Here is a 14,994-nt window from a genome sequence, read left to right as displayed (position 1 = left end):
TAGTGGCCAGTAAGGAGCACAAACCCAATGAAAAGAATTAGTTATCAGCAAATCAGACTATGGATCAACACAGCAGGAGGTGTTTCTTGGTGCTCTGCTGCCAGTTTGGTTCTAATTCTGATATATTACTTGGACAACTTGGAATCACTGTCAGTTACAGGCAGATAGACTGAGCATAGGGAGGTTGACTTTTGGAGCAGAGAATTTCCTTCCTCTGGTGTGAGGTCTCTAGGAATTAATGCAAGGAAGAATTATTAAGGTTTTTACTGTAATATTTTTTACCTCTTTATTACAGAAAATTTCAAACCCATAGGTAAGTACAGAGACCAGATAATGAACTACCATGTACTAATCACCAAATTTCAAGGATTGTCAACATAATAGACTTCATGCACGGGAGAAGCAGGTCCAGAAGCGCTTTCATTTAACAAAGTAGCAAGTATCTAGGAAATCTTACCTAATCTAAGGGTTAAATATCAGTATGTATGAATTTATATTTCTCCTAACTGAAATCAGGAAATACACAAACATCATTAATGAACACTATCTTTTTTTCTTAATATATAGTATGCTATTTTGATCATTCCTTCAATGATTTAGATTTATTGTGATATTGATCATTAGAACTTGGATTTTACGTTCTTCAGGCAACTTATCTATGTGCATGCAAAGCGTTGTCATTCTCTGCCTTGATGACAGAATAGAGAACCATGTGTAAATGTTTTCTGTTCTTTCTATCATCTTTCCTAAAGTTTCTTTGCTGAAAAGAAACATCCATTTTTAGCATTCCCTTCTAGTGCTTAAAATTAGCACGTGTACTAACTAACATTCCAAAATTATGTTTTACCATTACTCCTACCTCTCTCTTTTAGACATATCTATTTTTATAGCTATGTGTAAAGTCCACAATTCAGATAATATATTTCAGGATACTTATGAAAGATTAAAATGGCATTTTGACAATATTTTTAGAAATGGAAGCAAATGGAATCACACAAGTACCTAACAGTTCCTCAGTCAGTTAAAAATCTGGTATGTAGCCAGTTGTGTAATTATAACTGTGGCTATTACTAGGGTTACATTATGACTTTTGGGGCCCTGGGCACTTTGCTTCTGTGGACTTCTTCCTCTATAAAAATACTAAAAATTTTATTTTTATTTTATAACTGCTTTGGTACAAAGACTCATATGAGCCAGGCTGGATTCACTGTTGCATGTTCATTATTTTAATTCATTTTTCTCTTCTGATTTTAAAAGAGATTAAGATTTTTATTGGGCCTCTAAAAAGTATTATGAGCCCTCAGCACTGTGGTAACTCTGCCTAATGGAAAAGTCTATCCTGAATAGAATTGTATCAGTTTCTCAAAAAGAATCTTCAGGAAATCATCCTTTAAACCTCATTTCATTAAACATTTCAAGCTTCCACTTAGTTCTAGTTTTTTTGGTTCAAGACTATATTCTTAAGAGGTGATGGCAGTTTTTCTGATTTTGTGTATGGAAATAAAATGTCTTTTCTCATTACTAATATTGATTGCATATAAATTAGAAAGATAAGGAATATAAGAACAAATGGTTTCTGTAGAAAACAAAATGGTTGTTAGTGGTTTAGCTTTGATGTTTTTATTTCATTCTTTTTTGGTTTGTGGTTTAAATCTTACCTTGGAGGAAAGGAGACTATTTTGCTCCTTCTTTGGATTTAGCCTCTTTTTGAGAAGAAAAGGCAGCCCTAGAGAGTTTTCACAGAAAGTGAAAGTAAAATTCTTACGAGGACTTTTAGAAATGTAAGCTTAAAAATGCATCATATGTTAAAAAATTTAAAACCAAGAAATAAAAACCAATCTTAAAAGAAAAAAAAAAAAACAAAGAAGCAATGTCTTAAAAGAAATAATCCTCTTTATATTAACAAGAAAGTGTTGATCATATGACGTCTTTACTACTATTAGTCATAAGCATTAGAGTCGAACACTAAAATAATAGCAATTGTAATAATGAGATAACGCTAAGGAATGGTCTTTTCTCCTTATCCATGCTTTCCAGGCCCTTTTCCAATGTTTTCCATTATATAGCATCTCATCTTAAAGAAGAGAAAAATTAGGAAGCTCAAGGAATTTTTAAAAATCGATTAGCTCCTCTTCAGGTCTGTCAGAAAAGTAGGAAAACACCATGAAGTCCTCTGCTTTTGGTGAAAGGAGGTGTGATGTATAACTGTGAGAAGCAATCTTCACAGAGGCTGGCAGGATATGTGAATGGCATCCTTATTTCTGTTGCTGCAGAACATGCTGGTGGAAATCGAGCAGAAGGTGGTGGCCTTATCGGAGCTGTCAGTCCACAATGACAACCTGCTGCTGGAGGGCAAGGCCCACACCAAGGAGGAGGCCGAGCAGCTGGCGGTGAAGCTGAGGACCCTCAAGGGGAGCCTCCTGGACCTGCAGAGAGCCCTGCATGACAAACAGCTCCTCATCCAGGTGAGGGCCCCGGCCACCTACAGCAAGGGGACTTCTCCGTCCCCTGCTGCCTGCCTTCCCCCAGCCTGGGGTCCATCAGGGGACACTTGGGGGAATGGTCCACACTTCTGTCCACTCCCGCTTTCCACAAGCTTTAGCATAGGTTTTCAAACAGGTTTTATAAGGACTGTTTGAATCCATAGATCCGAAGATTGCAGGATGGGAAAAGAAAGAAAAATGAAAACAAATACCCAAAGTCAGCAACTACGCTCTTTTGCAAAGTATTTCAACATAGGTCATCGATTAAGATATTCTATAACATTTTTTTTCCATTTTCCTTTTATTCTCCTACATTCCACTTTTCAGAAATACTCAGATGTTTTCACTTAGGGCTCATACCTTACATTGTCACATATTCCAGGTGAATTGGACCTTTCTAGGTCATGTAGTGACCTTATTGTTCCCGAATATAATTTTCGTCTTATATCACTGGAGCTTTTGGGGGATAGTATTTGCCTACTATATCCTTTAACTTTCCTTTGATTTCACATTTCTGTGTCTTTATATTTTAGATTTGCTTCATAAAAAAAAAAATTGGCTATACTTTGTTGGTTTTAAATATTATCTAATCAGAAAATCTCTGACTTTTAAAGGACAGGATTAGACCATTTAAATTTATTGTGATTACTGATGTGTGTAGACTTGTCTTTTTTTAATTTTATTTTATTAGTTTTTTATTTTTGTTCTCCTCTTTCTATTCTTTTTTCTTCTTTTCAACCTTTATTTTTAAGTGGTTGAATGCTTCCCCCCCCATATCTATTCTTTACCATTCATACCTAAAAATTCTTTTTTTCTTTATTTCTTTTTAATGTTTATTTTATTTTTGAGAGAGAGAGAGCACACACATTTGAGAAGGGGAGGGGCAGAGAGAGAGGGAGAAAGAGAATCCCAAGCAGGCTCTGCTCTGTCAACATGCAGCCCAGTGTAAGGCTCAATCCCATGATCTGTGAGATCGTGACCTGAGCTAAAATCCAGAGTCACATGCTTAACCAACTGAGCGTCCCAAGCACCCCAAGTTATTCTTAACTAAAATACTAACTTTGGTTTTGGATTGTGACACATTTTTGTACAAAATGTGACAAAATGATTCCAAGTTTACCTGGAATACAATAAATCTAAAAATAACCATAATATTCCAAAAATGAAGAGTTATGAGGGGCTAATTTAATCTTGCCATATATCACAATACAATGTTACAATAATTAGAATAGTTTGGCATTGGAACCATAAATGGATGAACAAAAAATTTTACAGAATAAATATTCCAGAAAGAGCCCCCAGTATTTAAGGAAAATTGATTAATGGTTAAGGTAACATTTCAAATCAGTGGATAAAATAATAAGAAAACAATAGGTGAACCACTTGAACTATGATAAAATAGATGGTCTATCCTATTCTTGACAGGAAAAAAGAAAAGTATTACAGTTGGACCAAATATTTAAACCTGAAAAGTTCTGGGTATATAGGTATTTAAAAAAAAAAAAATCTTAGGTTGGGAAGGATCTTTGCTGGTATGCCCCAAACCCAGAGTTTTAGTTTCTTTAAAACTATTACACAAAAATGAAATAGTTCTATATGACCAAAAAAATAGTAACCAAATGAAAAGGTATGGGCAAATATGGAAGAAACTGTATAATTCACAAGACAAGGTATTAATTCCCTTAATTCCCACAAATCTTTTATGAGTCAGTTAAAAAAGGTCACCTAATAGAAATACGGGCAAAAGATAGGGAGAGACAATTCAAATGAGGAAAAATACAAATGTCCAATGAACTAATGAAAATATATTTTAACTCAATATTGGTTAAATAAATGCAAATAAAGACAAAATACAGCTTTTCACCTTAAATTTACATACTTAAAAATGTACATGTGGGGCCTCTGGATGGCTCAGTCAGTTGAGCATTGGATTCTTGATTTGGGCTCAGGTCATGATCCCAGGTTCATGGGACTGAGCCCTACATCGAGCCCAGTGTCGGAATCCATGCTGAGCATGGAGCTTGCTTAAGGTTCTCTCTCTCTCTCTCTCTCTCTCTGCTAACATGCTTTCTCTCTCTCTCTCTCAAATAAATAAATAAATAAATAAATAAATAAACAAACAAACAAGTGTACATGGGGGAGCCTGGGTGGCTCAGTCAGTTGAGCATCCAAGCAGTTTGACTCAGGTCATGATCTCATGGATTTTGGGTTTGAGCCCCACGTCGGGCTCTGTGTTGAATGCTTGCTCAGGGCCTGGAGCCTGCTTCAGATTCTGTGTCTCCTTCTCTCTCTGACCCTCCCCCACTCACACTCTCTGTCTCTCAAAAATAAATAAGTAAATGTAAAAAAAATCCGGCAACCTAAAACGTACATGTAATCTGACTTTATGGATTAAAGCAAAAAGTAAAGTGTTAAAAATACTAAAATTAGGGAGTAGAGAATATAAAAATTTTAAAATTCAATTAAAAAAATAAAAATATTAAATTTGAACAGAATGAGAAGGATCTTCTAACTGAAAAAGTTTGCAGTAAAATACTTGGTTTTATAACAATGTATTACTAATCTACTACATAATGCTTTTTTCCCCTTAATGGTGGTATATAAATGACCTTGATCTCTAAAGAAACCAAATCAAGGGAGAGACTTCAAGTTTTCACATCTGGGAATACTTATCATTTAGAAAGCTGTGGTTGTCTCTATCCCTAGAGGCAGATAGGAAGGGAAGGGACAACCTGATATACCAGTGGCACATGTCAGGATTAAAAGGGAATTGAAGGGGTAGGGGTGGGAGGGTAAGGGCACAAATGCCAAGGCCTCAGGGCCTGAGAAGGGAATATAAATTAGTGAAGCAGACCCATCAGGGGCTTGGCAAGCTGGTCTCATGTTAGAGAAGCATCAGTTACTAAGCTCCAAATGTTGTCATGTAAGAGTTTACAGACAGCATTGCTAAACCTTCCAGACAAGGGACATTTGGATTTATGTCTGAAATTTCCCAATTTGAAAACATCGCCACTTAATTTTAAAACTTAGTGCCAAACAGAAGTCAGACTAAGTTCTTGAACCATCACTTTGGAGCTGTTATTCCAGAGTCTTAACATCCTGGTATAACACCAGCTGTCAACCAGGTGACCTGGGGCAAGATCCTTGAACTTGGCCTCAACCTTTCTGATAGATCAGTTTTCTTACAAATCTGTTTTCTCATCTGTAAAATAGGGATGTTAATATTATATTCATGGGCACCTGGGTGGCTCAGTCGATTAAGCATTCAACTTCAGTTCAGGTCATGTTCTCATGGTTTGTTGAGTTCGAGCTCCATGTCGGGCTCTGCTGACAGCTCAGAGCCTGCAGCCTGCTTCAGATTCTTGTCTCCCTCCTTTTCTGCCCTCCCCCGTCCATGCTCTGTCTCCCTCTCTCTCTCTCAAAAATAAATAAACATTAAAAAAAAATATTGTATTCAGCTTTTAAAATCCTGAGGATTTTAAGGCAAGTAATGCTCACAGTAAGTGCTCAAACAGGAGTGACTATAATAATTAACAACAACTGCATCCTTTGGGAGGAGCGGAACTCCTGATGTGCTGGACACTTGAGTTTGAGATGGGGCAGGGCAGGGCTGAGCTCCCTGAAAGCCTGGGTGCTCACACCCAGCAAATCTTGCCCATGGCCACGGGGAGTCTTCACACTGAGTAAGATCTTATCTTTGCCCACAAGTGGAGGGATTTCCTGAGCACACTGCTGTTAGAAGTATAAATACTAGAAAATGTGGTAGCGTTTCACTGAATTGAAACTGATCATTGTTTATTTTTAAAATATCTACGGGGCACCTGGGTGGGTTAGTCGGTTGAGCGTCCGACTTTCGCTTAGGTCATGATCTCGCGGTTCGTGGGTTCGAGCCCCGCGTCGGGCTCTGTGCTGACTGCCAGCTCAGAGCCTGGAGCCTGTTTCAGTCTGTGACTCCCTCTCTCTCTGACCCTCCCCTGCTCACGCTGTCTCTCTCTCTCTCTCTCTTCTAGAAATAAAATAAAACATTAAAAAAAATTAAAAATAAAATAAAATAAAATATTATTCCCTCATCTTTAGTCTCATGAGTTTCCAGCAGAGAAAACACTGATTTTTTACAATTAGAGCCACTTGAAGAGATTATTTTTCCAACTGTAGGAACAACAGAAGGCCCGTTTACACTGTTATTACCATCATCATTTGCCTTCATGTAAAAAATTCAGAGGTATTCTGAAATTCGCAAACATTGATTGGGAAAAAAAATATTCTGTTGAATACAGACGTTGGTGGGGTTGTGCCCTCCGCTCAGGGTTTACATGATTCAGGATGGCTGCAGTGGTGTGGCCGTAAGCACACCATTTCTCAGTGCTGCTTGCCTACAAAATGGTCATGTCTATCACAGCCATATTTTAACTAACTGGACTTCTGTATGTATCCAAGAATAACCAGTCCCTTTCGTTCCCCACCTACCCCAAATAGGTCCCATCTCTTTGTTAAGGGACAAAGGCATATGGGCATGTAATGCTATCTCTTAAATTACATAGTATCTTCCCTCATAAAAAGTTTAGGTCATTTTCACACATTATCAGCCTTTGGAGGAGCAGAAAGTTTGCCCAATATAAATAACAAAATGCTTTATAAAGAAATGTTTTATTTAATGTTTAGCATTTCCAATCCTCACTAATCTTCTAAAGAATGTTCCTGGCAAAAGTGGCTACTCTTCTAGTATTTCCAAATTAAACAGCTTATGTAGTCCCACCCTGGGGGAGCTCTGGTGACAGGCAGCCTTACTTCCTATTTCCTAAGTGGGAGAGAAGACGGGTTATCAGACCTTCTAGAACATAATTACCATTATTCTATTCCCTCTGTCAGTGCCTTCTCATCCCAAGGGGAAAGGGAATGAAATTTGAACTGTATTCTCAATCATTTTTTGTTTCCTGTGGTCCAAGTCTTAGGTTTCAAAATGACTGGATCAGTCAAAGAAAAATTTACTAGCTGAAAAACTGAACCAAACCACATAGAAAATACATACGAAACATCTGCTTTTGATGCTGTTTAATTTTTGTTTCTCTAAAGCTGTGGATTCAATTAGTGAAATATGAGTCATCTTAGATTTTAAATCTTAGATTCTGAATATGTGTCTGTGCATGTAGAAGTAGTTAAGTTGTCCATAAGCTCTAACATTTCAGTTGTCACTTTTCCACGCAGAAATTTGGTGTGAGGAATTGGAAAAAAAAAAATCTCTCAGTTGGACCAGAGTAACCTGTGTAGAAGGGTGAGGTGGTGCCCCGAAGAAGTCACCACATGAGTCTCTGGGCTGGGCTTTGAAAACAAACCTTTGCTAAAGAGCAAAGCAGAGGGGGGAGTGAGTGGATCCCATAAGAGTCTGCAGTTCATGGTCATGGCCATGTTTTGTCAGCTGGGACAGGTCTCCCTGGGGACAGCTTTCAACCTGGTACCTGACTTCTTTGGGGTCATTCTTTGCAGGCTCCTTTTGACCTGTTTTGTCCTTACCAGAAGAGCCAGGATCTTTCAGAGTCTACGCTGGGTGTATGGTGCATTCTCAGATGGGAGAGAATCTGTCTCATGCAGAACTTTATGTGCCCGTCCACCCCATCCCTCCCACCCTCACAAAAATCCCTGCTTATCTGTAGGAGGCATTCCTGGGGGGAGTGGGGTATATATTAAACTGGGTGTCACTGGTCACCCATTCTGAAGGTCCTGTGAAATGCAAATCGCATACTTTAGACCAATGGCATCCCCACTGTTCTATAGGAGCCATATTCTCCTGCTGGGAGAAAGCTTATCTTAAAGGAAAGGAAATTACCTATGAGCTAAGGTGGCTCAGAATCTGGGAGAAGATTATATATACTATTACCTGTAGGGTTCACAGTTTCTGGGAGTTCACTGTACTTCAAGAAGAGATAACAACATTGCAAAGTACATGATTTCCACACTATCTCAAACATTTTGCAATTTAATCATAAAATTCTAATGAAGAGGACAGAAGGGTAAACAAACTCCATTTGTTTCCCTTAATATTTAGTGTAGAATTCTAAAATTAAGAGGAAGAGAAGGGTCTTTGTGGCCAGTCATGCTGGATGACGGGACCGGCCTTCCCATTCTGTGGTCAGATCTGACAAGGAAGAACCCAAGGTCTGGAGGCGGAGAGCAGGACTGAGCCTCCATGGAAGCCAGCTGTAAGCTGTCCTCCTCTGCGCTCACACTCCAGCCACATTGGCCCCTGCACTGTGCTTGCGCACTTTGAGATGCCATATTTCTTTCCCTTCATGGTCTTTGTTCCGACTGTTCCCTCTGCCTGGAGGGCCCTCCACCCAGGTCTGGGCCAGGCAGGTGGATTCTCATCATTCAGAGCTTGATGCAGTTGTGTCTTCTTAAGACCAATGCTTTCCCTGACCAGCCTAGGAAACCTTCCCCTTCACGTTCTTTCTTCCTTTTTTTTTTTTAACTTTATTTATTTATTTTGGCAGAGACAGACAGTACAAGTTGGGGAAGGGCAGAAAGAGATGGAGAGAGAGAGAATCCCACGCTCAAACTCATGGACTGTGAGATCATGACCTGAGCTGAAACCAAGAGTTGGACGCTTAACCGACTGAGCCACCCAGACTTTCTATCCCATTATCTACTGTCATGTTCTTTGTGGCTCTTAACTTGTCTTGTTTGTTTATTGTCTGTCTCCCCAGCAGGGCCTTTGTCTGGCTTCTTGGTGGAATAAGCCTAAAACAGTGGCTGACACACAGCACAGGCTTATTTAATAAGTATTTAGTGAAGGAGTTATATTAAGATTTGTGTAATTTCATATACATACATGTGAGTAGAAAGGCTCTCATTCTGAACTAATTGCATTCTGGTAATGTACTATGAGAAGGCCTTTCGGATTCCACCAGAACAATCAAGCAGGCAAGATAAACTCTTGCCTAGGTCATGAGCAATAACTCCTGTCTTTCTCCTTTAGCCAAACATTAATCCAAGCCAGCAGTGGCACCAGATGACAGTGGGGTCGGTCTGGTCTGGGTGGTGATGGTAGAGGGAGTGAGATCTAGAGTTATATTCTCGTGGAAAACATCCTGGAGTATCTGGCGACCACATCAGTCAGCTAAAAAGCCTAGCCTCTAAGTAGACAGTTTCCCCCTCAAATATTTGAGTATAATCATCTATTTATTGTTCTCCTTTCTGCAAACACCATAAATCCAATGGGTTTCGTGTTACTTTTTTTTTTTTTTCCAGTGTGGTTTTATGTCCAAATGGATCTACTCTGGTATCATTACACAAACCACACTAAAGTAGCATTTACTCCATTTGGTTAAGGTTTTTCTGTGGGTAGCATGACTCTTGAATTCTACCTCATTATTTTTTTTCTGGGAAACTCTTTCTCCTTTAATTCTTTTTTATTTTTACCTTTCTATTAATTTCAATAATTTTTTAAATAGTTTATTGTTGAGTTGGTTTCCATATAACACCCAGTGCTCATCCCCACAAGGGCCCTCCTCCATGCCCATCACCTCCCTTCCCCTCCCCCCACCCCCATCTCTTGAATGCTGAGAATTCTGCTTCATTAAAAGCAGGGAACAGCACAAGAGAAAGAGGAGAGCCATGCTGACCTAGCTGCCAGTCAGAGCCCCGGCGTGCAGGAATGGCTGGCCCAAGCTCGGACCGCGTGGACCCACCAGCGACAGAGCAGTCTCCAGCAACAAAAAGTAAAGTCTTTCTGACCTCCCTCTAGCCTGTAGACCTGCCAAGCAAACACCTTGAGGGAACTGTTTTCGATGGACAAGTTACTTCTGTACTAAACACAAAGTGCCCCTTTATCGTTTCTTTGGACAGAAACAAGACGTGGCTAACTGTTTCAACGTACTTTCCATTGACCACTAGACTTGGTCATTTTCAAGTCTGTTTTTTTAAGAAAAGCTTGTATTTAGGTTTACAACTAGCGTGACTCAATTATAATCTGCCTCGTGAAGGTTACCTACCCTATTTTCACATGTGCCCCAGCTTGAGCCTATCTTAAATAATAACCTCAGGAAGGCCTTTGAGAATTGGTAAAAGCCTGAGTTACATGTTTTTTAAAAATCTACTAAAACTGCAATTTTTTTTCACTTTTAGGTAGATACTGTCATAAAATAGGATTGCAAATTATTGCCTAGTGAAACAAACAGGCTTTGTTGAGTAAGAATGATTTCTCATCGATACCTTAGCTTTAGGTATGGGGCAGAGTAAAATATTTCATTTTTTCAAACAGAAAAGATGTTTTTTCATAAATCGTGAAAAAGCAAAACCAAATCCATTGATCGTTCCATTTATCAAGGAAGTGGGGAATGCAAGGATTTGTCTCCGTCAGAATAGGCCGTAATTGTGCACCACTTGAGGGCGCTGTTGCCCAGCAGAATTTTTTTCTTTTTTTTTCCCTACTGATTTTTTTCCCCCAAGATTTTTCAGATATCTTTTATCAAAGCCAAAGAAAGGTATAGAGTATTTTGGACGCATGTTTGTGCATTTCCCCAAACCATCCCTTTTATGCAATGTCCAAATTTAAAACCTTAACTATAGGAGTTCTCTGAGAATTTTCTAGGCATAGAACCATGATTCTAGGGAATAATCACAAAATACCAAATGTTTTCATTTCTCCTTTTCCTTGAGCAGGAGTTGGAACAGGAATTAGCAGAGCAGAAGAGCCTCCTGCGGTCAGTAGCCAGTCGCGGAGAGGAAATTCTCACCCAGCACTCAGCTGCAGAGCCCTCTGCTGGTATTGGGTATGTTTCAAACCACTTTCTCCTAACTTGCCCTGATTGGAAGAAACATAAACATCTCGCTCAAAATTTTATTTTAAGCATCTGCAAAAATGTAAGCATTTTGTTTCCACTTTATGATATTAAATTTATTTACATTTTGTAACTTTGTTGTGCAGCGTGAGTGTAGCTAGTAATTATGATGGCTGATGGCTGAATGCTGACTTGTTTGCCCTCTTTCCAATATGCAGAACATATCTGTCAAAGAAGATACTTAGGAGTTCATTTTTTATTTTTTATTTATTGATTTTTTTTTAAGCTTATTGATTTTGAGAGAGCGTGAGCAGGGAAGGGTAGAGGGATAGAGGAAGATAGAGAATCCCAAGCAGGCTCTGCCCTGAGCATGGGGCTTTATCTCACAACTGCAAGATCACGATCTGAGCCCAAATCAAGAGTCAGACGCTTAACCACCTGAGCCACCCAGGCACCCTAAGTTCATTTCTTAGAATCAAATAAGAAATGCATTCTAGGGGCACCTGGGTGACTCAGTCGGTTAAGCATCTGACTTCAGCTCAGGTCATGATGTCGCAGTCTTTGAGTTCAAGCCCCACATCAGGCTCTGTGCTGACAGCTCAGAGCCTGGAGCCTTCTTTTGATTCTGTGTCTCCCACTCTCTTTCCCCCTCCCCCACTCATGCTCTGTCTCTCTCACTCTCAAAAATGAATAAATGTTAAAAAAAAAAACATTTTTTTAAAAATAAATGCATTCTAAAATCAGGTCCATTGTATTTCCAACTGAATGATTATAAGCAACTGCAAAAGCGTTTTCTGTAAAAGAACTTGACTACCCCAACATCACTCTGAAAATTTAATAGATGTGCCTTCTAAAGGTCTTGATTTTTCTTGATGATGTGTATCTATCATTTCTGCATGGAAAGTCGTTGAGTTTTGAGAACTGGTTTGGAATGTGAGACTGAAAGTCTCATACACAGAAGAGTAAAGTATTAAAAGAAAAATTAAGGAAGTTGGAGAATTTTCAAGTTGAAGATTCTAGTTTAAGAAGCAGGAAGAAGGAACCACAGCAGAGTTGAAGTATCCCTGCATTTTGAGTCAGGCCTGGGTTTCACACCAGTTCCATAGATGTCACCGTGGAAAAGCCACTCAGTGCTGAGCCTCAGTTGGCTCATCTCTAGGATTAGAGTGATAATTGACCACCTCCATCCTAGAAGGGTTATGAAAGCGGTAGATACAACTGAGAGAGTATGTATGGAAACTTTAAAATCCAAAACATTACTCTTAGATGAATATTCTCAGGGCACCTGGGTGGCTCAGTCGGTTAAGCCTCTGACTTCAGCTCAGGTCATGATCTCACGGTTTGTGAGTTTGAAACCCTCATCTAGCTCTCTGCTGTCAGCACAGACCCCACTCCGGATTCTCTTTTTCCTTCTCTCTCTGCCCCTCCCTGACTCATGTGTGCACACACATGCACCCTGTCTCTCTCTCTCTCTCTCTTTCAAAAATAAACATTAAAAAAATATAAAAGTTCTAAAATCCAAAACATTAAAAGTAAGTTTCAGTGAAACCTCTGTGTTTATCAGTGTAAAGGTTATAACTTAGTAGTATCCTTTGACAACCATAATATGGCAAAAAGCTTTAACTCCACTGACTCCAATGTTGTCATTTCTGAACATTTATTTAGAGAAAATAACCTAAGGGAAGGAAATACATATTATGGAGATGACTTTTGAAATATTATTTATAATGCCAAGTAATAGAAAAGGTAGAAATACCTACTAGTATAAAAAAGCCTAGGAAAATTTTTTCACATATATAATCTTAACAAAAAATTATATAACAATACCAGAAAATGTGTATGTTATATATAGTGCATGTGTGGGTAAGACATAAACTATAGAATGTAGATTATCAAAACCAACTTTAGAGGGGCACCTGGGTGGCTCAGTTTGTTAAGCATCTGACTTCAGCTCAGGTCATGATCTCACAGTTTGTGAGTTTGAGTCCTGCGTTGGACTCTGCACTGATAGTGTGGAGCCCTTTTGGGATTCCCTCTCTCCCCCTTTCTCTCTGCCCCTCCCCTGCTCTCAAGCTTTCTCCCTCTCAAAAAAAACAAACAAAAACCAAACAAACAAAAAAACAACTAACTTTGGGGAGGAAGAATTGAAGACTTTTCTTTTCTCTCTCTTTTTTTTTTTTTGCAGTTTAATCAATGCTCATATAATGTTACTGATACATAACATCAGTGTTGACTATATGTATATATGTGTATATTTAAGAATTTCAAGTACAAAATGATAGAAACCAAACTACAAGGCAATTGCAATAGACATATTATGACAGTGTATATAGGAATTAGTATGTCATTCAAGAAAAGAAAAATGAAACTAAAAGTAAAAATAATAATAAAACTAATAAATATCAATTTAAAAGAATACAAATGGAAACTATTATCACTTCAGTAGTTAGGAATTCCACTAAAATAACCTTGAAACTGTAAAAACTGTGTTAAAATAATAAAAGAGTTTTAAAAATCTTGATTGTCCACCATGCTTAAAAATTCTGATAAGGCCATAAATATGCGTATCTGTGTGAATCCAAAATGAGAAGCGCTGTTCCTTCCACGCTGATTCTAAGTAAAGTCTTGCCGTCACTTTTCATTTTCTAATCTGTTTCCAATTCTTCTAAAACATTTATTCATCCTTCATAATTTTCTGAATATTTTTGCCAAATCATATTTTTACAAAGAACCCATTCACACATAGCCTCCTCATCATATGAATAGTCACAAAAAGCGGCAGTAGGAATCTTCTGTAACTTTCTTGCCATGATATTTTTCTTTCCTTGGCCTTCAGCTTTGGAAAGGACCCAAGTGAAAGACAAACAACTGTAAATTCCTGTTTCAAACACAAAAATATTTTAAAGAGAAATTTGCAGGGCAATACTGCCTTTCTACTCAAGATTCACTTTGTTACTGGCCGCTTATAAATTTTTAAAGTTTTATACAAAATCTTTATAAAAGTCCCCTGTAAATCTATGTGATTACAGTTCAGCCATACCTTTCAAGCCTCCGGGTAAATAAGCCAAACAAACAAACAAACATAAATTAAGCAATACCCAGACACCAAAGGAAAAAAATATATTTTTTTAAAGAACAGAATAATATTGCTAGGGGAAAAAGAAACTTGTATTCAGACTTTAACTTATTAGCTGATTTCTAAGACTATCAAATATGAGTTGGCTTATGTAAGGAAACCCCCGTGGGAGGGGCATGACTTACTTCATGGGTACAAATGTAATATGTAAAGAATCAGTACAATGTGATATATAGAAGGGTTCATGGAAGATTCCTTCCAAGATAAGGAAACTCAATTGGATGTTAATTGCTATAAATACCAAAGGGAAAGTATATTTTTCAAGGGAAATGAAAGGCTTTGCTCTAATTGAAGACTGATTGCTGGTAGCACTTTATATGTGTCCATGATCAAGTAAAAGAATATAGAAATTTAATATCCACTGGTTTTGTACCAAATTGTTATGCAAACATAAGTGCACAGGTAAGAGAGATTCTCTATTATATTCTAGAAGTAGAATATCCTGCATTATAGCCTTATAGATAATTTTTAAAGCCTTACTTAAATACAGACTTGCTGAAAGACGCTATTGTATTCATTACTTATTCTGAGAAGAATAGACTTTGGGGCAGTGTATAGTATTACCCTGCCAATGAACTTGTTATTTTCTTTTTCACTT

At 38.2% G+C, this 14,994-nt stretch overlaps 1 protein-coding gene across 1 annotated transcript in view; it reads left to right on the top strand.

The window, feature by feature from the left end:
- The window catches only part of SYNE1 (spectrin repeat containing nuclear envelope protein 1), a 461,288-nt gene that overhangs the window by 312,401 nt on the left and 133,893 nt on the right, over positions 1-14,994 (top strand). The window contains 3 exon segments of the mRNA XM_039220107.1: positions 2,274-2,465; positions 10,067-10,198; positions 11,142-11,251. Of these exon segments, the coding sequence (XP_039076038.1) occupies positions 2,274-2,465; positions 10,067-10,198; positions 11,142-11,251 (434 nt within the window).

The sequence above is a fragment of the Hyaena hyaena genome, unplaced genomic scaffold, assembly GCF_003009895.1.
Source record: "Hyaena hyaena isolate Hyena2069 unplaced genomic scaffold, ASM300989v1 scaffold_860, whole genome shotgun sequence".
NCBI classification, from domain to species: Eukaryota; Metazoa; Chordata; class Mammalia; order Carnivora; family Hyaenidae; genus Hyaena; species Hyaena hyaena.
This window is presented reverse-complemented; position numbering and strand designations above follow the sequence as displayed.